Source organism: Staurois parvus, unplaced genomic scaffold (assembly GCF_062004578.1).
Source record: "Staurois parvus isolate SC_StPar_1 unplaced genomic scaffold, SC_StPar_1.0 ptg000286l, whole genome shotgun sequence".
NCBI lineage: Eukaryota > Metazoa > Chordata > Amphibia > Anura > Ranidae > Staurois > Staurois parvus.
The window spans coordinates 826330-848751 of NW_028318082.1; the positions used below are offsets into that span (position 1 = coordinate 826330).

At 41.8% G+C, this 22422-nt stretch overlaps 1 protein-coding gene across 1 annotated transcript in view; it reads right to left on the reverse strand.

The window, feature by feature from the left end:
- Positions 1–22422, reverse strand: part of PDGFRB (platelet derived growth factor receptor beta) — a 221729-nt gene that overhangs the window by 90767 nt on the left and 108540 nt on the right. Inside the window, exons 3-4 of the mRNA XM_089682130.1 lie at positions 8451–8507; positions 3819–4118 (exon numbers count right to left, since the gene is read on the reverse strand). Of these exons, the coding sequence (XP_089538256.1) occupies positions 3819–4118; positions 8451–8472 (322 nt within the window). The 5' untranslated portion in view covers positions 8473–8507. The remainder of the gene's footprint in view (positions 1–3818; positions 4119–8450; positions 8508–22422) is intronic.

Genomic DNA, 22422 nt, shown 5'->3' on the forward strand with positions numbered 1-22422 from the left:
TTACAACTTTGTGTATGGGAGAAAATGGTCACCAGGACAAATGTAGAGGGTGAAACTACAAGTGTGATTATAGACAACAATATATACATGTGCAGTTCAGTGTACATTCCTGGCATGTCTCAATGTCAGGATCAATGAACTCCCATGCACATTCCAGGGAGTTATTTCATCTTTGGCTGGCCAACCAAGATGGCTGAAGATCCTGAACCCAGAGGAAGATAAGGTGAAGATGGAAAGGGAACTTGCAGGTGTCATATCTCTGGAGAGGAGTGAGTATAAGTAGACTTTGGTTCAACTTTAAATGCAGTAACCCCATGGAAAACAAAATAGAATTCCCTCTGCTGAACACAGACCAGTGCAAGATAGATTCCATTGAATTGGTTACTGCACAAACATAGGACTAAACATGGGCTCCTGGACTTCTCTCATTGAAGTTTTGCAAATAGTCTGTCTAACTATTTAATGATTTAAAAGAAAAGTAGGTTTTTTTTCCCCCTATTTAGTCTTCATGCACACTTGAGATTTTTACAGCGGCTGTTTTTGGCTTTTGACATTTTTTTCTACAGCTAGTAAACCCCTGGCATGTTATCCTATGTGTCCATGCACACATAGAGTGTAATCAATGTTTTTTGGCAGGGGCGTTTTTTGGCTTGAAAAAAAACAGAACTAGTGGGTTTCTAGAGGAGTTTTTTAGCTGTAAAAACGCTCTAATACTGAAAAACGTGGCAAAATGCAGTAAACGGCCACAAACTGGCGTTTTTGGGAGTTTTTGGACCAAAAAAAATAGTTTTTGGTAAAAAAACGCAAAGAAGAAAAATGTGGGAAAACGCCGCTAATCACAGCAAAATGCTGCTAAATGTTAATGCAAAAACGCTAAAAAAAGCTGAAAACTCACGTTTTTAACGTGACTTTCTACAGCTAATGTTACCAGCGTTATCAAACCGTCAATTGTGAATGGAGCCTGATGATTACCTAAGTGGATGCAGCATCAGTCCGATGCTGCATCTGCTCCCCACTGGCTCTAAGGGTAAGAACTCAGCGGTCACATGATCGCTGACCGCTGAGTTCTCACAGCCGCTCTGAGCAGATAGGAGGACTGTCAGTCACCGCTGTTTGCTCTGCCCCTCCCATGCTCACTGGCTCTGGCTCTCAATGCTTCATTGAGAGGCTGAGCCAGGTGCCTCTCCAGACTCTGGGGTGGATCCTGACTTTGAAGTCAGGATCTTTTCTAAGCGTGGACCGGTTGAGTGACATCAGCCGACTTCAATCGCTGTCAGCTAACAACAGGTCACAGGAGTGCAGAACGAACGGCATTTCTGTGACCCACATGAGACGTACAGCCAAAAAAAGCTATAGCTGTACATCTCCTTTAAGGAACTTCAGACATAAATACCAACATAAAAACCCATTAAAGAATAAAATAACAAATTCTGCTTTTTCTGCAATATTTGCTTTAGTTCAGAGATTTCCCCTTCAGTAATGTTTTTTTTTCCCTAGATTTCTTTAGTTTGATGACCAGCATCATTCAACCCACTTCCTCTGAGCCCAGGTTGTCCTTGACCAACCTCAGCCTGGTAGTGGACAGTATAAAGAGAATCAGTAAAATGATGAGCTCATCTCACTCAGTCACCTGACTTTTTCCTCTTGCCAGCATGCTTGTCAGCACAAAAACTGATTGGCACCTGGTGCTGCATCTTTCTTCTACAATCCAGCTCTGCCCCACCAGAAGCAGAGCTGATTCCAGAACAAATTCAGGTACTTACACTGCTTGTATTTAAAATTAAATGATGTATTAACCACTTCCCATCCGGCCCATGTACATAAACGGGAGCAGTGCAGGAGCGGGTGGCCATTTATAAACGTGCTCCCGCGTTCCCTGGCTGTGCAGGGACTGCGAACACCGACCACTGTATGGGACCTCTGTGTGAGGTCCCGATCATGTGATCACTGGCCAATCACATCATTGATTACTACTAGTGAAATCTGTAAATGATCACAGAGGTCACATTGTACAAGGCTATTCACAACAGCCTTGTACCATGTGACAAGCTGTGACCAATCACAGCTCTCACAGTATTTCTCAATGGCTGCAAGAATGCAGCCAGAGAGAAGGAGAAATGATTGCTTTTACGCCTTTATGGGTGTAAAAGCAATCAGTGTAAAAAAAAAAAATTCTTCATCACCCCCCACAAGTAGTACAGTGCTGCTATGGTGACACTGTACTGCTAGAGTGACAGTATGTTAAAAAACATAAATAATAATATAAAAAAATAAAATAAAAATGTAAAAAAAATTAGAAAAATTATTATTTTTGGTTATAAACTAATTTGGGTTATTTTATTTTTTACTAAAAAGATAGCTGAATACATTGTGGCCAACATTTATGAAGAAAGATTATTTATTTGCAAAATTTTATAAGAAAAACACATTTTTTTCAAAATGTTTGGACTTTTTCATTTATATAGAAAGAAAATAAAAATCCCAGTGGTGAATAAATACCACCAAAATAAAGTTTTATCTGTCAAAAAAATGCTAAAAAATTCATATGGGTACAGTGTTGCATGACCGTGCAATTGTCATTCAAAGTGTGACAGCGCTGAAAGCTGAAAATTGGCCTGGACAGGAAGGGAGTGAAAGTGTCCGGACTGGAAGTGTTTAATGACTATATTACTGTATTCGTAGGTGTATTTTATATCTGTCTAAAGTTCAACTTTAATGCTTGTTTCACATTTGTGCAGGTGAAAGCCGCTGAGGGACCCGCACTTCGTCCTGCAGCAGCAACCACCAGCACACAAAACGCGGGACCATTGGGTGGGTGAAAATAATCTTCATGGCATGGAAATCACACCCGTACTGGGAACCCCACTGTAGTGCTGGGATGCATTTTCTAGAAAGGTGCAGGGACCTTTTCCCTATGTTTTGCGAGGCATGGCAGCCCATTCAAATGACAGGACTAGCGAGCTGCGCCGCGGCACACAAAGCGGCACTAGTTTGAGCCGAGCCTTAAGGATAAGTTCACCTTTTGTAACATATTGCATATTACACCCATGGTCAGGGTGTAGCATGCATGTAACATGTTACAATTGTACTTGGCCCCACACCCTCCTGATCCCCTGTAATTGCTAGTGGGGAATCTTCTCCCCCACACAAGCTGTCACAATTTTTAAAAAATGTGGCCATGTGGGCCGTGTCACCTATTCACAGTATTCTGTGAATGGGAAGACTACAAGTCCTGACATCCTTTGCAATTGTGAATGAACTACCATGGCACTGCTGAGCGCTGTGGTCATTCATTGATTCTTCCTGTCAGTGCTGATAGTCCGCTGATAGCCCGCAGGAGACCTGAATGGTATCAGCAATCTGCTGATCACTGGTGCAATGCTTTCAAGGCTCCTAAAACAAAAAATAGTAAATGCTGTATGATGTTTCCCTATCCTCTATTGTTTGCTATCGCTTTGTATCATACAATTTGTCATGGTTTGTATGTTTCTTTTAACATGCTTAATAAAATCTTTGGAAAAAGAAAAATAAAGCTTTTAAAGGGTAAAAAAAAAATTGTAAATGCGCATACTTTTACCCGCAAAAAATGTGCATTTATTATTTTTTGTTAATAGGGGGAACTTAACCTTTAAATAATTGACAGCAGTTCTAATGCATCAATGGACCCTAAATATATACGGTAATTTAGTAAATAAATATTTTATACAATAAAAAATAATAATTTCAAATCATTATCATTTCCCTTTAAAGCATCTTTACGGAAGTTCAGAAAAAAGTTCAGTAGATTTTGGCAAAAAATCATATATTTCTATTTTTACCTGGTACAAAGATGTAGACAGATTTCACATCTCCATCATCTTCTTGGCTAGTTGACTCATTGTACAGACAGGAGTAGAGTCCTGTGTTGATCCCGTTCACATTATCAAGGGTCAGGGTATTGGTGTACAGGCCATTGCTGTAATCCAGACTGGAGGAAACAAACTGTTCATCGTGCTTCCAGGCGATCTTCCTATTGGCAAAACAGCTCAAAGTAAAGGTGCTGTCAAGATTGAGCACTATCTCTGACACACTTGGGCTGATTTCCAGGGATGAGGTTCTCCAAGTCAATATTAACAAACCTTAAAAAAGGATAAAACAAATTCAATTTGTTAACATAGAATCCCATTGTTCTCATTTTATGTACTGCTGTTAAAGGGGTGCTATAAGTTGGCTTTACGCCTATGCATTGTGGTAGTGCACCCGTTACTGGTACCAAAGTATACGTTGTCACACAGGTATATGAGTGTTTTGTTGCAGTTCCATTCATTTTAAAAAGCATGTACATCATATGTTGAAGTGTATGTAAACCCTGAAAATGAGCTTCTCTTATTTAGTTCTTTTTGGTTTAAAGTGTTACTAAATCCACAACAGTAAAATCAGTCTGTATACACAGTAAAGCATGCTTGTTATACTCACTGTGGAACATAAGGGGTTAATCCTCTGCATTGTGTAAAAAGGATGGTTGATCCTGTCTTCTCTGATCTCCAATCCATCTACTGATAGAACAGAGCCTTGGAGGCAAGCTGTACATGCTCAGTTTGGTGTGGATTGCTAGAGAGGGTTTTTGTTTTTCTTCGGAGGGTGCATGTGATCAGCACAGGGCCAATCAGCACTGTCCAGACAGAGGGTCAAGGGTTTTGCATCCTCCTAGAGCAGAAAGAAAACTCCTCCTACAAGCTCTAACCAATGCTCTGCTGGACACTGATAGAAGTCACAAGACTGCTCTAACTGCTGATGAGAAAAGGGATTTAGCAGTTGCTGTTTACTAAAATAATTGCATTTCCATGTTGTGTGTACTGTGGGAGACCAGATATAGTGAATGCAGGGTCCTGGGTTTAGTAACACTTTAAATATAGTAATGAAAGCTTTGTTAAATCTGTTAAAGAGAGAAGCTTTTAGAACCTTTATCTGATTTTATTGTTCTCTGTGTCACTCATGAGGGAGATTTACACTTACTCCCCTCCAAGTGAAAGGTGTCAGAACAAAAGTTTTAAGCTTTCCTATTATTAACAAAAAAAAAAGTTGAGCAGGTTACTAAGCAGGCACAATGCACAATGTATTGACTGGAGCTGTTTAATCACCATAGAGCCATCTGGAGGACAGAAGAAAATATTTTTCCTTTTTTTTGTCTGTTCTTTTGTGGAAACACTTTATTACAATGTAGTGGCTATGCTGAAGTCAAAAGTAATCCCTTTCATAGACCATCCATAACTCAACAGATAAAATAGAATATCTCTGAGGGCTCCTTCTCACCAGCCCATGTGCTAAAACGCACATGCACTGGCGTACATTGTGTAGGGGCAGTGGGGGTGGTGTGATGTGTTGTTACAATGCCCTGAACTGTTTAGTTCCTTTTTAAAGAACATGTAAACCCAAAATTTGATATTCCTGATATGTACCTGCTGCACCATGTAAAAAAGTATCCTGTTTTCTTTGTATTGCTTCCTTTGTGTGAGATCTCCAGTGTTCCTGCCAGTCCCTTTGCTTTCCTATTACAAACTGACCATACTAGACATGAGAACACAGCATGGGCAGTTCGATAGCTGTACTGGGAAATCAGTGGGCTAGATTTACTAAAACTGGAGCACTCAGAATCTGGTGCAGCTGTACATGGGAGCCAATCAGCTTCTAACTTCTGCTTGCTCAATTAAGAGTTGGCAATAAAACCTGGAAGCTGATTGGTTTATGTGCAGAGTTGCACCAGACTTTGGACCATGCAGTCTTAGTTAATAACCCCAGTGTGCTCTCCTTCAATGATTCAATGATCAGACTTGTCAATTCCCCCCCCCCCCCCCCCCAGCACAGCCATTCACTGGAAAGATCAGCGTACTGCTGTTTCTCCTCCATATGCAGCTGACAACAGAAGGTATGTGATCACTTATAAAAAAAAAGGGGGAAAAAAGTGTTAAGAATGTTTTTATATCTATACACAAATGTTTTTGATTTTTCATTTCGTTGTTTTACAAGGTGAGGGTTTTCAATCACTTTAATTTTATTTAGCTCTATGCACCACGGCAGGTTGCAACATGGTGACATGTGGTGCGGTGAGTTGCCTTACATAAAAATGCATACTTGCTGCATTTTTCTACAGTATGTGTGACTGGCCATGTATGGTGTGAACAGGACACATAGAAAACAATTGTTCTCTATGTTCCCATGCTTTGAGCCTCCATTGATCTAGACAGATCAGTGCAGCTCAACAGACATCATGTGAATAATAATAATTATATATATATATGTATATACTGTGTGTATATATATATATATATATATATATATACTGCTCAAAAAAGTAAAGGAACACTTTGAAAACACATCAGATCTCAATGGGGAAAAATATCATGCTGGATGTCTATACTGATATGGACTAGGTCATGTGTTAGGAATGTAAGGATGCCCCATCACTTGATGGAAATGAAAATTATTAATCTACAGAGGACTGAATTGAAAGACATCCCAACAATCAAAGTGAAAAAATGATACAGCAGGCTAGTCCATTTTTCTGAAACTTCATTGCAGCAACTCAGAATGGTAATTTTATGGCCCCCATGTGCTTGTATGCATGCCTGACAACATCAAAGCATGCTCCTAATGAGATGACGGATGGTGTCCTGGGGTATTTACTCCTAGATCTGGACCAGAGCATACCATTCAATTTTATCAGTTCCTTCATCCTCCAGGAACTGCCTGCATACTCTCGCCACAGGAGGCCGGGCATTGTTGTGCACCAGGAGGAACCCAGGACCCACTGCAACAGCGTAGGGTCTGACAATGGGTCCAAGGATTTAATCCCAATTCCTAATGGCAGTCAGGGTGCCATTGTCTAGCCTGTAGAGGTCTGAACTTCCCTCCATGGATATGCTTTCCCAGACCATCACTGATCCACCACCAAAACGGTCATGGTGAACGTTACAGGCAGCATAACATTCTCCATGGCTTCTCCAGACTCATTCATGTGCTCAGGGTGAACCTACTCTAATCTGTTAAAAGCACAGGGAGCCAGTGGCAGACCTGCCAATTCTGCTGTCCAATGGCAAATGCCAATTGAGAGGATTCAGGCCACCCTCACGAAGTCTGTTTGTGATTGTTTGGTCAGAGAAATTCACACCAGTGGCCTGCTGGAGGTAATTTTGTAGGGCTCTGGCAGTGCTCATCCTTTTCCTCCTTACACAAAGGAGCAGATACCGGTCCTGCTGATGGGTTAAGGACCTTCTACGGCCCTGTCCAGCTCTCTTAGACTGTCTGTCTCCTGGAATCTCCTCCATACTCTTGAGACTGTGCTGAGAGACACAGCAAACCTTCTGGCAATGGCACATATTGATGTGCCATCCTGGAGGAGTTGGACTACCTGTGCAACCTCTGTAGGGTCCAGGTATCTCCTCATGCTACCAGTAGTGGCATTGACCCTAGCCAAATGCAAAACTAGTGAAAAACAGTCAGAAAAGATGAGTAGGGGAAAAAATGTCAGTGGCCTCCACCTGTAAAGCCATTCCTGTTTTGGTGGTCGTCTCATTGTTGCCCATCTAGTGCACCTGTTGTTAATTTCATTAACACCAAAGCAGCTGAAACTGATTAACAACCCACTATGCTATTTAACTGACCAGATCAATATCCCAGGAGTTTAACTGACTTGATGCTATACTCTGATTAAAAAGTGTTTCTTTCATTATTTTGAGCAGTGTATATATCCATGTTCATTCAGATATATAGGGCTGCAGTCCTAATCCTTGTAGTATCCAGCTTTGCGCAGCCCTCGAACCATTAAAAATTAATTCCAGTTATGGTACTTTTTACATTGGTCCATGTTTGTGTGCATTCAAACTTCATTTTATTGAATTTTATTACTGTTTGATAAACAAATGCGCAAATATGTGCACCATAAAGAAATTGCAACCATCGCCATTATATTCTATCGGGTCTTCTACTTTTAGAAAATACAGATTGTTTGGGTTTTTAAGTCATTTTCTACATACAATTGCAGATTTTAACATGTGTAGGAAATGAACTAAATTGCCCTGGTGGTGGTTAAAAAGCTAGCGGTTTGGCCCATTTCTAAAGTGCAGTGATGTGCTTTACAAATATCATCTGCGCTTCCTTGGCTTGGGAACTCTGAGGGCCCATTTACATTTGTCAGACATTAATGTGCGTTGCATTACGAAAGACCATTAAAATGACCAGCTCTCTCCAATCACAGAGCTCTCTCTGCTTCATTAAGCAGAGGCTCCATTGGCTACACACCACAGACAAATTTTTTATTACTCAGATGGACATTACAGCACATAGCAATTTCTGCCCCCCCCCCCCCCATCATAAAAAACCCTTAAGAATAAAGTTTTAGCTGCAGAAACACTTTTATTTTTTGTCCCCAAAATACTGTTTGTTGCTTTTCCAGCCTGAAATATAATTATTACCTGTAATTATATACAGATTCATCTTCTAAACCTCGTTACAGGAAGTCGTTGAATATCCTGTGAAGACAAAGAAACAGTCATATTAATAATGCTATATACATTCTAAAGAGTGAATCCATTCTGAACTTTTATTGTTTTATAATCATCAGCCTACTCATATTGTACACCCTCTTTCACTCACAGTTCTGCTTGCTAAAGATTTACAAAAAGTTCAAACCTGTCATGAAAGCAGTATGGAGGTTACCAGGGCTGACCTCCCCTGAAAATGCTAGTTCTCTGGCTGTCATAGGTATGATTTGCCACTGACAGGGAGCAAGCATACAAGAATCCTGACTTTTTGTTTGACTTTCATTTACTGCATGTTTGTTCATGGGTCAGGGTCAGGGGTTATGCAGCCCCTAGGGCAGTCAGAGGATAATGAGAACTCCTCCTACAAGGTATAACCAGTGCTCAGCTGGACACTGATAGAAGTCACAAGACTGCTCTAACTGCTGATGAGAAAAGGTATTTAGCAGTTTATATTTATATTTATTAAAATAATTGTACTTCCAGTACTTCCATGTTGTGTGTACTGTGGGGGACCAGATATAGAGAATGCAGGGTCATGAGTTTAGTAACACTTTAATTCCCTAATAGCCACAAAGCATATACGTTCACTTTGTGTGCACCAAATGCCTTTACAAACCAAGATATTAACTTGTAAATGAATCAGTGGGAGGGACTGTGGGAGGAACCTAACATGCTCAACCCACTACAGGCTGTCTGCAGAAAACTACAGGAGGGGGCAGATACAAGATAGTTACCCTGTACAAGGAGAGAAAATAGCAGTGACTGGTCTTTATTACAGTACGCTCCTGCACACAGGCAAAGTTATTATTATTATACATGATTTATATAGCGCCAAAAAGTTTGCTCGGCGCTTTACATTATAGTGGAAGACAGTACATGAGACAATACATTAACAATACAATACACGAGGGGTTCGAGGGCCCTGCTCCTTGGAGCTTACAATCTAGGAGGGAGGGGATAGTGGTACAGGAGGAAATGGCTGTGGGGGATGGAGTAGTAGGAGGAGTGGAGGAGATCGGCTCTTAGGTGAGGGCGGGGTAGGCTTCCCTGAAGATATGGGTTTTCAGGGTGCGCCTAAAGGTGAGGAGGGTAGATGACAGTCTGATGGATTGGGGTAATGAGTTCCAGAGGATGGGGGAAGACCTTCACACTGGTTTACTGCACAATTCTGGAAGAAATACACAAAGCACACCAACATTCAAGGACGAATACACATGACTCTTATACTTATTACAAATGCTTTTTATTGGGAATAATAAAACGTTACAAACAGAGTTTAGGTTTAAAGAGAAGGGGCATAGACAATCGAAACACCCAATACTGCAGGACAAAATACGGAGCCTCTTACAACATTGTAAAAAAGAGAAACACAAAGCAATAAGGAATAATAGAACATATAGCCATATATTTTTGCAAACAATCGTAAAACATATTAAATAAATACTCTAAATACAGAGGTTTGAGACAAAATACAGCTAGCCAGCTGATTATTATCAAATAAGGTCTCTATCAGTAAGGGGACCAGGACATCCATTTACGATGGAAAATATGCATAGTTTCATAATAGTGTGCTAAATCCTTTCCATCAAGTTTATCGCTTCCATACGTGTATGACCTGGGACCAGGGAACCGAAGGTGAATGCCAATTCTAGGCAATTGCCCAATGAATGGAACTAAACAATGTATGTTTCTGACAAGGGAGGGGGGGGGGGTGACACATCCAGTAGATCAGCAAGGAGTAAGCACTTTGAATAGGTGAGGGTCGAAAGTACCCCCCGTGATCTGAGCCACTGTAGTAGAAGCTTGTAGCCAAAGATGTTTAAGGGCTTTACAGCTCCAAAATATATGGAGATGTGTCCCCCTGTCAGGAAAACCTCTACATCAGGATTTCAGGATACCTGGACTAGAGGATATAGTTTATGTATTATAGCAGGAGTATGATACCATCTAGCATACAATTGGACTACTGTTTCTTTTATAGCAATGGAACGAGTGCATTTGAACTTATTAGAAAGCATATCTAACCAATCTTCAGCCGTAAAGTCCTCACCAGTTTCTGCTTCCCAATTTAACATTGCAGAAGAGTTAACTGTTCATTAAAGCGGAGATCCACCCAAAGGGGGAAGTTCTGCTTTAAGCCTTTGTCCCCCATTCCCCATTAAGGATTGGCACCTTTTGGGAGCCGGTACCCGAATTTGACAGGGACCCGCTCACACTTCTGCTGCGATCGCCTAGGCAATCGGAAGCAGAAGTTGTCCTCCCCCCTCCCTCTCCGTAGTTTTTTGGGAGACATGACAGGTCCCAGAAGACTACGGGACCATTCATAAAGCGTAGTGCTTCTTGCGCATGCTCAGTGGGCACCCGGCTGTGAAGCCGCAAACTGTCACAGCCGGGTACCCACACCGAAGATGCCGGCGCCAGGGAGAGAAGACAGTCGGTGAAACCAGCCATGGTGAGGACACCGCTGGACGGAGGGACAGGTAAGTGTCTATATTTTAAAAGTCAGTAGCTACAGTTTTTGTAGCTGCTGACTTTTATTTTTTTTTTTTTTCAGGTGGAACTCCGCTTTAAGTAGCTTATAGATCACAGAAATAGTGCCTCTATCCCTAGATGTAGAATTATGCATCTGCTCAAATACCGAGCCTGGGCTTCCTGTATCAAAAGGATAGCCTGCGCTAAAAAAGTGCCTAATTTGTAGGTATTTAAAGCAAAGCTCCAGTAAAAATGGAAAAAAATAAAAGTCAGCAGCTACAAAAACTGTAGCTGCTGACTTCTAAAAAAACAGCCGCTCATCTGTCCCTCCATCCAGCAGTTTCCTCACCACAGCCCATTTTACCGTTTGTCCTTTCTCCCCGGCGCCAGCATCTTAAGTGTGGGTACCCGGCTGTGACAGCTTGTGGCTTCAAATCTGGGTGCCCACTGTGCATGCGTGAGAAGTGCTGCGCCTTGTGAATGATCCTTTAGTCTTCTGAGACCTGTCACGTGTCCCAGAAGACTACAAGGAGGGAGGACAACTTCCGCTTCTGATCACCTAGACAATCACAGCAGAAATGCGAGGTACCAGTTCCCCCACCCCAGTTCTCCAAAGGTGCCAACTGGCAGTGGGGGACGAGGCCTTAAAGCGGAAGGCTACTTTTGGGTGGAACTAAAGATCAGAGTTATAGAAGAGGCCCACAGAACCTTCAAGATTTGAAGTGGAAGAATGGGCCAAAATCACAGCTGAGCAATGCATGTGGCTAATTTCTCCATACAGGAGGCGTCTTGAAGTATTAAATAAATTTCAGTTAGCGTGTTCAATACTTTTTCCCTGTTTCATTCCATTTTATTGCACATAACCTAATTTCTGGACTTATTTAGTTTGGTTTCTTTGTATGTATGGATTGCATGGGTTGTTACCAACATAGAAATATATTTACTGAGAAAAATGGTGAAGTGTTGAAGTGGTGAATGGTGAAGCGTTGAATACTTATTTTACACGCTATATGTTTCATTATGTTTTCATTATTTGCATATTGTGCTGCCCCCACTAATCTTGTTGCCCTAGGCACTGGTCCATGATTACCATTGTAGCCAATAGAGCCCCTGTAACAGGGTTCACTGGTTGTGTTCAGTCAATACTATTAGGTCCTCACCATAAAACAGTATTCTGTTTTTTATTCTGAGTTCTTCCAGTTATTGATTATATTTTATGGCTCTTTGTCTATTCAATAGCTGACAGCCTATTAATACTATAATACAAAACAGTAGTAAAATATTTGCTATGTCTTGTGAAATGGAGCTAATTCATTTTGTAACCATGACATATAGCCCCTCATTTCCCCTCATCGTTCCATTCCTTTTTTTGTCCCTGGACTTATAAGGTTCTGTTTTTTCAGCATCAATTGTTTTTTTTTTCTGTAGATCTCTATAGATTAGCTCAGTACATGTTTCTTTCTCTTAGACCTTGTGCAGGGCACATTCCTTTTGTGAATGTTTCATGTAACACAATGGCCTGTTTTAATGTATTTACCTTTCAGTTCTTTCCACATTTAAAAAAAAAACATTTCTGTACATAATAATCCCTTTGGTTCATTTCACAGATATTTGAGTGGCAAGAGTGAATACAGAAGATGAAAGAATACTAAACAGTTACAGAAAGCGAAGAACATGTGCTTCTTGGTAACTTAAAGCGATATTAAACCCAAACGCAAATATTTAATATATTGCAGCTTACCAATTCTTAGATGTGGTGGCTACATTCATTTTCTTTTTTAGGCTTTCTTCCCTTTATTTTCATCTGATTATCTGGCCAGTAAGTCTGTTGTTTTTCAACAGAACAAGCTGTCCTGAAGATGTAACAGTTACGGAGTTGAGACAAACCATTTAACATTGACAGGGTTGCTTACAATGATCATCTGTTATCTATTCATGTAAAACCTTTATCCCACAAAGCACAAAACTGTTTTCTGTAACTATTTATAAAGTGTTAGCTAGATTTTTACTTCATTCCGATAGTGTATTTAAATCTGTTAGTTCATCTAACACTCCCCTTGCCCCAGACTGGCAATGCTTCTCTCCAAAGGGTGTCTCCTGTGCTCCTTCATCCAGAGTGGAGGCACTCTAATACAGGAGGTGTGTTACTGGCCAGATCACCAGGTGAAAACAGAGGGAATGAAGCCTAAAAAAAGGAAAGTAATGCAGCCACCACATTGAATGATTGGTAAGCTGCAATATATCACATTTTTGGTTTGGGGTTTAATACTACTTAAGACCCTGACTCTGTTTAGCAGTAAATAATACAAACATTGTTCTAGAAAAACATCTAGCTGGAAGGACTCTGCTTATGAACAATCTATTGTCTCCCAAACATTTCTGATGGCGGCTTCATTAAGAGCTCCAGGCGTTAAAACATTGGTCTCTCAGCTTTCGCATTGGCAGAATCCCCAGTTTTCCTAGTTGGAGATGAACTTCTTAAGACTCCATGCACACTAGCATAAAAAAAATGCTCCTAGCAGCAGCTTTGAGGCTCCATACACACGGATGGTTTTTTTAAACTCAAAAAACGCTGGATAAAAAAAGCTGGTAATAGCATTTTTAGTAGCGTTTAGAAGTGTTTAGGAGCGTTAGTGTTTTATTAGCGTTTTTACACTACATGTAAAAGAAAAAAAAAAAAGAAAAGCTAGCTTTTCTGCTGGAAAAACACTCCAAAAAACTCTACAAAAACAATGTTTTTCTGCTCCTAGAAGCTGAAGCTCAAAAAAAGCTAATCACCTAAAGTAGTGTGCAGGGGCACATAGAATAACAGTATTTAGCTTCTAGAAGCAGAAAAAAAATGCTGTTAACAGCTTCTAGGAGCTTAAAAAATGCTAGTGTGCATGGAGGCTTACAGGGGTTTTTTTTCTGCCTCTGCCTCTGCAGATAATGTTTTCATATATGTCCATGCACATAGGGGTTTTTAAGCTCAGTGTTTAGCAGCAGAGAAAAACCTCTGGTTTGCATTTTTTAGAGCGATTTTCCGGCAGACAAAAAATTGTAAAACGCTCCTACAGGCTCCTTTACAACTGTTGCTAAGAGCTGTTAAGCAGCGGTTGGCCACCACTCATCAGCTGTCAGTGGCAAACCCCGCTTACAGGTGAATGTAAATAAAAAATGCCAGCATTAAAGAATAAAGAAGAAAACTGCATGGGGGCCTCCTAATCCATACCAAGCCCTTTGGGTCCGGAATGGATATTAAAGGCAACTCCACATCAAAAATGTTAAAAACCGGTGCAGGGTCCCTCTCAATATCCATACCAGATCCTTAGGTCTTGTATAGATTTTGAGGGGAACCCCACACCAAAATTAAAAAAAAAATGGCATGGGGTCTCCCCCAAAATCCATACCAGACCCTTATCCCATCATGTAGCCCGGCGGGCCATGAAAGGGGGGGCAAGCGAGTGGTGCTTTGGGGCATACATAAGACAGCCTCCCGCGGTGTCTCTCCAGCAGCTTGCCTGGGTCCCTGCATTGGCTTCCAGGGCTCTTCTGTCATACCAGCAGCTCCAGTCGGGACTGGACTCTCCCCTGGTGGCTTTATACAGAGCTAGTTATATGCCTGCCACTTATGATGCTTGTGAGTGCAGTGTTGTTGTATTTTAACCCTTCAATTTGAATACATCTTGCTACACCATTGGCGGCTTGGCACCTTTCTTCCCCTTTCTTTCTGTTGCAGTGCTCGGGGTCCCAGCCCATACAAGAACGCAGCATAGCTTCAGCCAGCAGTGTCAGCAAGGGACTAATTAATTATTAATATCCTACACCTCTAGGTTATGTAGTCTCTGTCACTTTTAAATTATTGTTTTACTATTTACGTGAGTTTATGTACACCTTCTACATTATATTGCCAGAAGTATTGGGACACCTGCCTTTACACGTACATGAACTTTAATGGCATCCCAGTCTTAGTTTGTAGGGTTCAATATTGAGTTGGCCCACCCTTTGCAGCTATAACAGCTTCAACTCTTCTGGGAAGGCTGTCCACAAGGTTTAGAAATGTGTCTATGGGAATGTTGGACCATTTGTAAGATCAGGCACTGATATCGGACGAGAAGGCCTCTGCTCTAATTCCTCCCAAAGGTGTTCTATCGGGTTGAGGTCAGGACTCTGCGCAGGCCAGTTAAGTTCCTCCTCCCCAAACTCGCTCATCCATGTTTTATGGACCTTGCTTTGCGCACTGGTGCACAGTCATGTTGGAACAGGACGGGGCCATCCCCAAACTGTTCCCACAAAGTTGGAAACATGAAATTGTCAAAAATGTCTTGGTATGCCGACGCCTAAAGAGTTCCCTTCACTGGAACTAAGGGGCCAAGCCCAACCCCTGAAGAACAACCCCACACCATAATCCCCCCTCCATCAAACTTTACACTTGGCACAATGCAGTCAGGCAAGTACCGTTCTCCTGGCAACTGCCAAACCCAGACACATCCATTGGATTCACAGACAGAGAAGTGTGATTTGTCACTCCAGAAAACACATCTCTGCTGCTCTAGAGTCTAGTGGCGGCATGCTTTACACCACTGCATCTGACACTTTGCATTACACTTGGTGATGTAAGGCTTGGATGCAGCTGCTTGGCCATGGAAACCCATTCCATGAAGCTCTCTATGCACTGTTGTTGTGCTAATCTGAAGGTCACACGAAGTTTGGAGGTCTTTAGCTATTGACTCTGCAGACAGTTGGTGACTTCTGCACACTGTGTGCTTCAGCGTGCGCTGACCCCGCTCTGTCATTTAACGTAGCCTACCACTGAGTTGCTCTTCCCAGTTGCTTCCACTTTGTTATAATACAACTAACAGTTGACTGTGGAATATTTAGCAGCAAGGAAATTTCATGGATGGATGGATTTATTGCATAATTGGCAACCCATCACAGTACCACGCTTGGAGTCACTGAGCTCCTGAGAGCGACCTATTCTTTCACAAATGTTTGTAGAAGCAGTCTGCATGCCTAGGTGCTTGATTTTATACACCTGTGGCCATGGAGGTGATTTGAACACCTGAATCCAATGATTGGAGGGGTGTCCCAATACTTTTGGCAATATAGTGTATGTGTATATGTTGACAGCATTTGGTTCAGTAAATCCTTATCTCATATCGATATAGCCTCTCATACACCATCCAGTTCTGACTGTACCAAATTTACACTTTTGATTCCAGAAGGTGCAGTACTGATGTTTTTTGTTTCTATTGCCATAAATGCTTCCTCCTGCCTGTCACTGGTAATGTACACTGAGCCAAGCATGCGCAGTTCAGAGAACATTATTGCACCTGTTCTGTGCTGTTATGATGTAACTTCTGTTCGCATGCGTGATGTCATCACAACCTGGCCATTCAAGCAGGCAAACGGAGCAGAGCCAGAAGACTGGGTGGAAGCGACTCTGCACTAACAGCACAGTACTGGAGGTCTTCCTCTGACAGGTAAGTCTGTCATAGTGTGCCAGTATGCAGTGCGCCAGTATGCAGTGCGCCAGTATGCAGTGCGCCAGTATGCAGTGCATGCTAGCTTAATATAGCATAAAGCTACAGGGGGCCCAGATTAAAATATAATAATGAGCTTACTACTGCTTTAACCTGCTTGCCTACATTACAATATGAAATGTAAATTAATGTTGTATTGAGGCTGCAATTTCCAATTATGCTGAATATATTGATTGACTGCTGTGGGCAGTGATAATTCATTACGCGCTAGGAAAAAAATAGCTGAAAATCATAATTATCATTATCACTAGATGTAGTTATCTTTGTCTGATTTCATGTCCTCCTCTACGAGTGATTGTACTGTCATGGCCTTTAAGAGAACAGACACAATTATGGTCCGGTGGAGGAAGGCAGAGGGTATGTAGAGGAATGGGTATAAACTGACTGTCTCATGAACACTGTGGCTGCAAGCAATAGCTAGCAATGAAAAATAATTATCTGAGGAGGTTTTCGGAATTAAATGATTATCATTGTAATTCAATTAATTAAAATCTAAGTTGAAGGACTATTTAAGCCTCAATCGCTATCCTAAAAAAAGATTTATATTCAGAGGAATTGGCCTTGAATTACTAACAGAGTTTGCTTTAATAATGATTAATTTCCACTTTGCAAAGTTAATTGTCACTTATCTTAATGAATGAAATGAAATGAAACAAAGTTAAACTTCACTTTGCAAAAGAATATGGAATCATATGCAAGGAAAATTAAAAAAAAAAAAAAGTATTTTTGCTTGGACGTGATACTTACCACATTCATTTTGCACAGAGAGAATTCACTTAGCTTAGTGAATGAGGTTTAAATAATCCAATCCTGTGCAAGCAAAAAGGATATTTTACTCAAAGACATGCTGGTAGGTTAATCCTGTCTAAATTGGCCCTAGTATGTGTATGTATGAGTGTGAGTTAGGGATCTTAGATTGTACGCCCCTTGAGGGTTAGGGACTGATGTGACTGTACAATATATACAGTAGTTCACAGAAGTGAGTACACCCCTCCAGGGGCGGACTGACCATTTGGAAACTCGGGCACTGCCGAGGGCCCGGGGTCAGTAGGGGGCCCCATGTGATGCCCCTGGTACCTTTTTCATAGGCTTTTTTGAGTTTGGACAAGGACACAGGGGCCCCATGATCCCCTATTGCCCAGGGGCCCCATAAGTTGTCAGTCCGTCCCTGCACCCCTCACATTTTTGTAAATATTTTATAACTTTTCATGTGACAACACTGAAGAAATTACACTTTGCTACAATGTAAAGTAGTGAGTGTACAGCTTGTATAACATGTAAATTTGCTGTCCCCTCAAAATAACTCAACACACAGCCATTAATGTCTAAACCGCTGGCAACAAAAGTGAGTACACCCCTAAGTCAAAATGTCCAAATTGGGCCCAATTAGCCATTTTCCCTCCCCGGTGTCATGTGACTCGTTAGTGTTACAAGGTCTCATGTGTGAATGGGGAGCTGGTGTGTTAAATTTGGTGTTATCGCTCTCACTCTCTTACTGGTCACTGGAAGTTCAACATGGCACCTCATGGCAAAGAACTCTCTGAGGATCTGAAAAAAAGAATTGTTGCTCTACATAAAGATGGCCTAGGCTATAAGAAGATTGCCAAGACCCTGAAACTGAGCTGCAGCACAGTGGCCAAGACCATACAGCAGTTTAACAGGACAGGTTCCACTCAGAACAGGCCTCGCCATGGTCGACCAAAGAAGTTGGGTGCATGTGCTCAGCGTCATATTCAGAGGTTGTTTTTGGGAAATAGACGTATGAGTGCTGCCATTGCTGCAGAGGTTGAAGGGGTGGGAGGTCAGCCTGTCAGTGCTCAGACCATACACCACACACTGCATCAAATTGGTCTGCATGGCTGTTATCTCAGAAGGAAGCCTCTTCTAAAGATGATGCACAAGAAAGCCCGCAAACAGTTTGTTGAAGACAAGCAGACTAAGGATATGGATTACTGGAACCATGTCCTGTGGTCTGATGAGACCAAGATAAACTTATTTGGTTCAGATGGTGTCAAGCGTGTGTGGTGGCAACCAGGTGAGGAGTACAAAGACAAGTGTGTCTTGCCTACAAGCATGGTGGTGGGAGTGTCGTGGTCTGGGGCTGCATGAGTGTTCAGGCACTGGGGAGCTACAGTTCATTGAGGGAACCATGAATGCCAACATGTACTGTGACATACTGAAGCAGAGCATGATCCACTCCCTTTGGAGACTGGGCCGCAGGACAGTATTCCAACATGATAACGACCCAGAACCAGGGGCGGACTGACCATTTGGAAACTTGGGCACTGCCCGAGGGCCCGGATCAGTAGGGGGCTCCAGGAGATGCCCCTGGTACCTTTTTCATAGGCTTTTCTGAGTTTGGGCAAGAACACAGGGGCCCCATGATCCCCTATTGCCCGGGGGCCCCATGCATTGTCAGTCTGCCCCTGCCCAGAACACACCGCCAAGACGACCACTGCCTTGCTAAAGAAGCTGAGGGTAAAGGTGATGGACTGGCCAAGCATGTCTCCAGACCTACACCCTATTGAGCATCTGTGGGGCATCCTCAAATGGAAGGTGGAGGAGCGCAAGTTCTCTAACATCCACCAGTTCCGTGATATCGTTATGGAGGAGTGGAAGAGGACTCCAGTGGCAACCTGTGAAGCTCTGGTGAACTCCATGCCCAAGAGGGTTAAGGAAGTGCTGGAAAATAATGGTGGCCACACAAAATATTGACACTTTGGGTGTACTCACTTTTGTTGCCAGCGGTTTAGACATTAATGGCTGTGTGTTGCATTATTTTGAGGGGACAGAAAGTTTACACTGTTATACAAGCTGTACACTCACTACTTTACATTGTAGCAAAGTGTCATTTCTTCAGTGTTGTCACATGAAAAGATATAAATGTATAGCACTGCGTAACTTGCCGGCGATATATAAGTACCTGTAATAAATAATAAATAAATAACTTTTCCAGCATGTGATTGGGTGTTCTTTACAAGGTGTATTTTAACTTTGTCTCAGTTCATTAAGTCTAGGTTCACACCTATGCAGTTCGCGTTTGATCCATTTCTGCAGTGTTTTTTGCGTTGCGTTTTGCATTTTTGCACAAGAGTTTTTTTTGTTTACAAACGATTTTATTGAGTATAAGTAGACGATAAATAACAGCACATTTTCAAATATTAACAGCAAAAACAAGGCACTTTGGAAAAGTACAATTCAGAAAAAGATATCATAATAATGAAGAGAAGAAACAGAAGAAAAGTAGATTGCAAGTACATGAAATACGTTAATGATAAGAGAAATTGAATAATACGTCTCTCAACAGCATCTGTCAGTCATTGTTCACTGAAAACGTTATCAATCATGCAATAAATGTCTATAATCCCTCCATGACTCCCATTTTTTATCAAATAAGTGCATCTTATCCAGCAAAGTATAATGAATGCGTTCCATGAGCATTACAGCATCAATTCTGTGCAGGATGGAGCCCAAAGGTACAGCATTGGATCTACAGTGTAAGGCAATAGACCATAAAGTGGCAATACAAATAGTATGTATCAATCTCATAATGGCATCAGGGACCCCTGGGATATGAGCCCCCAATAGGCAAGTCTGAATAGATAAGCATACTGGGGTACCCGCCAGTGAGGTGGCCACCTCGGATATCCTGCGCCAAATCAAAGATATGGACGGGCAATCCCAAAATATATGCACCAAAGTGCCTGTAAAACCACAGCCTCGAAAACATAGAGGGGACGTTTGTGGGTACAATCTATGTAGTCTTGATGGGGTATAATACCATCTAGTTAAAACCTTAAGGGCCGTTTCACGAACCGAAAGAGATCGAGAGCTTTTACAGATATTGTCCACCATGGAATCCCAATCCTCATCCGAAAAAGTGGTACCACTATCCTCCTCCCACCTCTGTCGGTACAACGGAGGCGTATGAAAAAGACAAAGTAAAGATTGGTGATAAAAATTGGAAATAAGACCCCTACCCCTGGGAGAGTCACGGCTGGTACGTTCAAAAAAGGAAACCAGAGAAGACGGTGTAAGGCCAGAATGTGATTCAAAAAAGTGTCTAATCTGTCGGTAACGATGGTACTCGCGAAGGGGAATATCAAAAAGCGCGCGTAGCATATCAAAGGTAATGTAAGATCCTCCTCTTTGAAAATCAGATTGATCATACCACCAACGAAACAGTTGAGGAGAAGAAAAAGCTGGTGTAAAAGTTGGATCACCAAAAAATGAAATACCGGGGGGAATAGGAGAGACCAAATTTAATTTAAATTTGTATGTGGACCAAAGTGTCATTGAATGGGTCACTATGGAGTTATAAAAGGAAAGTGAACGTGGAGAGACCCTGGACCACAGGATGCTCGGTAAGTAGAATGGGCGTATGGACTGAGATTCAAATTTGACCCATGGAATCCGAGAGTTAATAGTTGCCCACTGTGATAGCTGCGCAAAACGAGCCGAAAGATAATATATCCAAAAATTGGGAAGACCGAGGCCTCCAGTCCGTTGTGAGCGGTATAAAATTGCTGAGGCAAAACGTGCACGCTTATTACCCCAGATAAAATGATTAATGGTCCGCTGAAATTGGCTCAGAAACGTTTTTGAGACTGGAACTGGAAGTGCTCTAAAAAGATAAAGAAGTTTAGGCAAAATATTCATTTTAACAGCCGTGACTCTACCCAAGAAGGAAATAGGATAACCATGCCAAATCCTCAGTAGAGTAGTTAGACGTGATATACACGGTGGATAATTAGCAGCAAATATATCTGAATAACTGGGAGTGAGATTAATACCTAAATAGGATATCCGGTCTGTAGACCAGCGGAATGGAAAGGAACTGCGGAGAGATGCACTTAGGGAATCAGGAATATTAACCGGCATAACTACCGATTTGGTAAAATTAACAGTAAGACCTGACGTTATAGCAAAATCATTCAGTATGACACATAAATTAGGCAATGAAGTCAACGGGTTAGTAAGAAAAAGCATAACATCATCAGCATACATGCTCATTTTAAATTGTGAGACTAACAATGGGTAGCCTGAAATATCCGGGTGTGATCTGATCGCTACTGCCAAGGGTTCCAACACCAGTGCAAATAAAAGGGGTGAAAGGGGACAGCCCTGACGGGTACCTCTACCCAATGTGAAAAAGTCTGAATTGGAGCCAGAGAGCCGTATTCTTGTCTTCGGAGAGTCATATAAGGCGTGTATACCGGCTAAAAATTCGTTATTAAAGCCCATTTTTCGTAGCAAGGAAAACATATAGGGCCAAAGAACACTGTCAAAGGCCTTGTTTATATCCAGACTCATCAGCAAGACCTCTTTAGAATGTAAATTAGCATCTTGAATAACGTTGAGCGTGAGGCGAATATTATCAGTGATAAATCTGTCTGGGATAAATCCAGATTGGTCCGGAGAGACCAAAGAGGAGATAATAGGGGCCAACCTGTCCGCCAAGATGCGGCTAAATATTTTCAGATCATTATTCATTACTGAGATTGGTCTATAATTTTGTGGTAAGCTGTGATCTTTCTGTGGTTTGGGTATTAAAGACATGTTAGCCAACAGCATCTCCTCCGGGAACCTACCCCCCTGCAAAACATCATTAAATAAAGTTATCAGATAGGGAGCCAAAGTAGAGGCAAAATGTTTGTAATAACTAGCAGTGAACCCATCTGGACCTGGCGCAGTAGAGCTTTTCAGGGCGCTAATTGCACGAGTTATCTCCTCCAGAGTGCAAGGGGCATTAAGAGAAGCAACTTGAGAAGGTGTGAGAGCAGGGAGGGGTATAGAATCCAGCCACGAGGCTGCAGGTGAAACAGAGTCCGACCGTGGAGGGGCTAATAGGTTAGAATAAAAGTTTTCAAAAATGCCCAAAACCTCCTGAGGCAGAGATGAAATAGCAC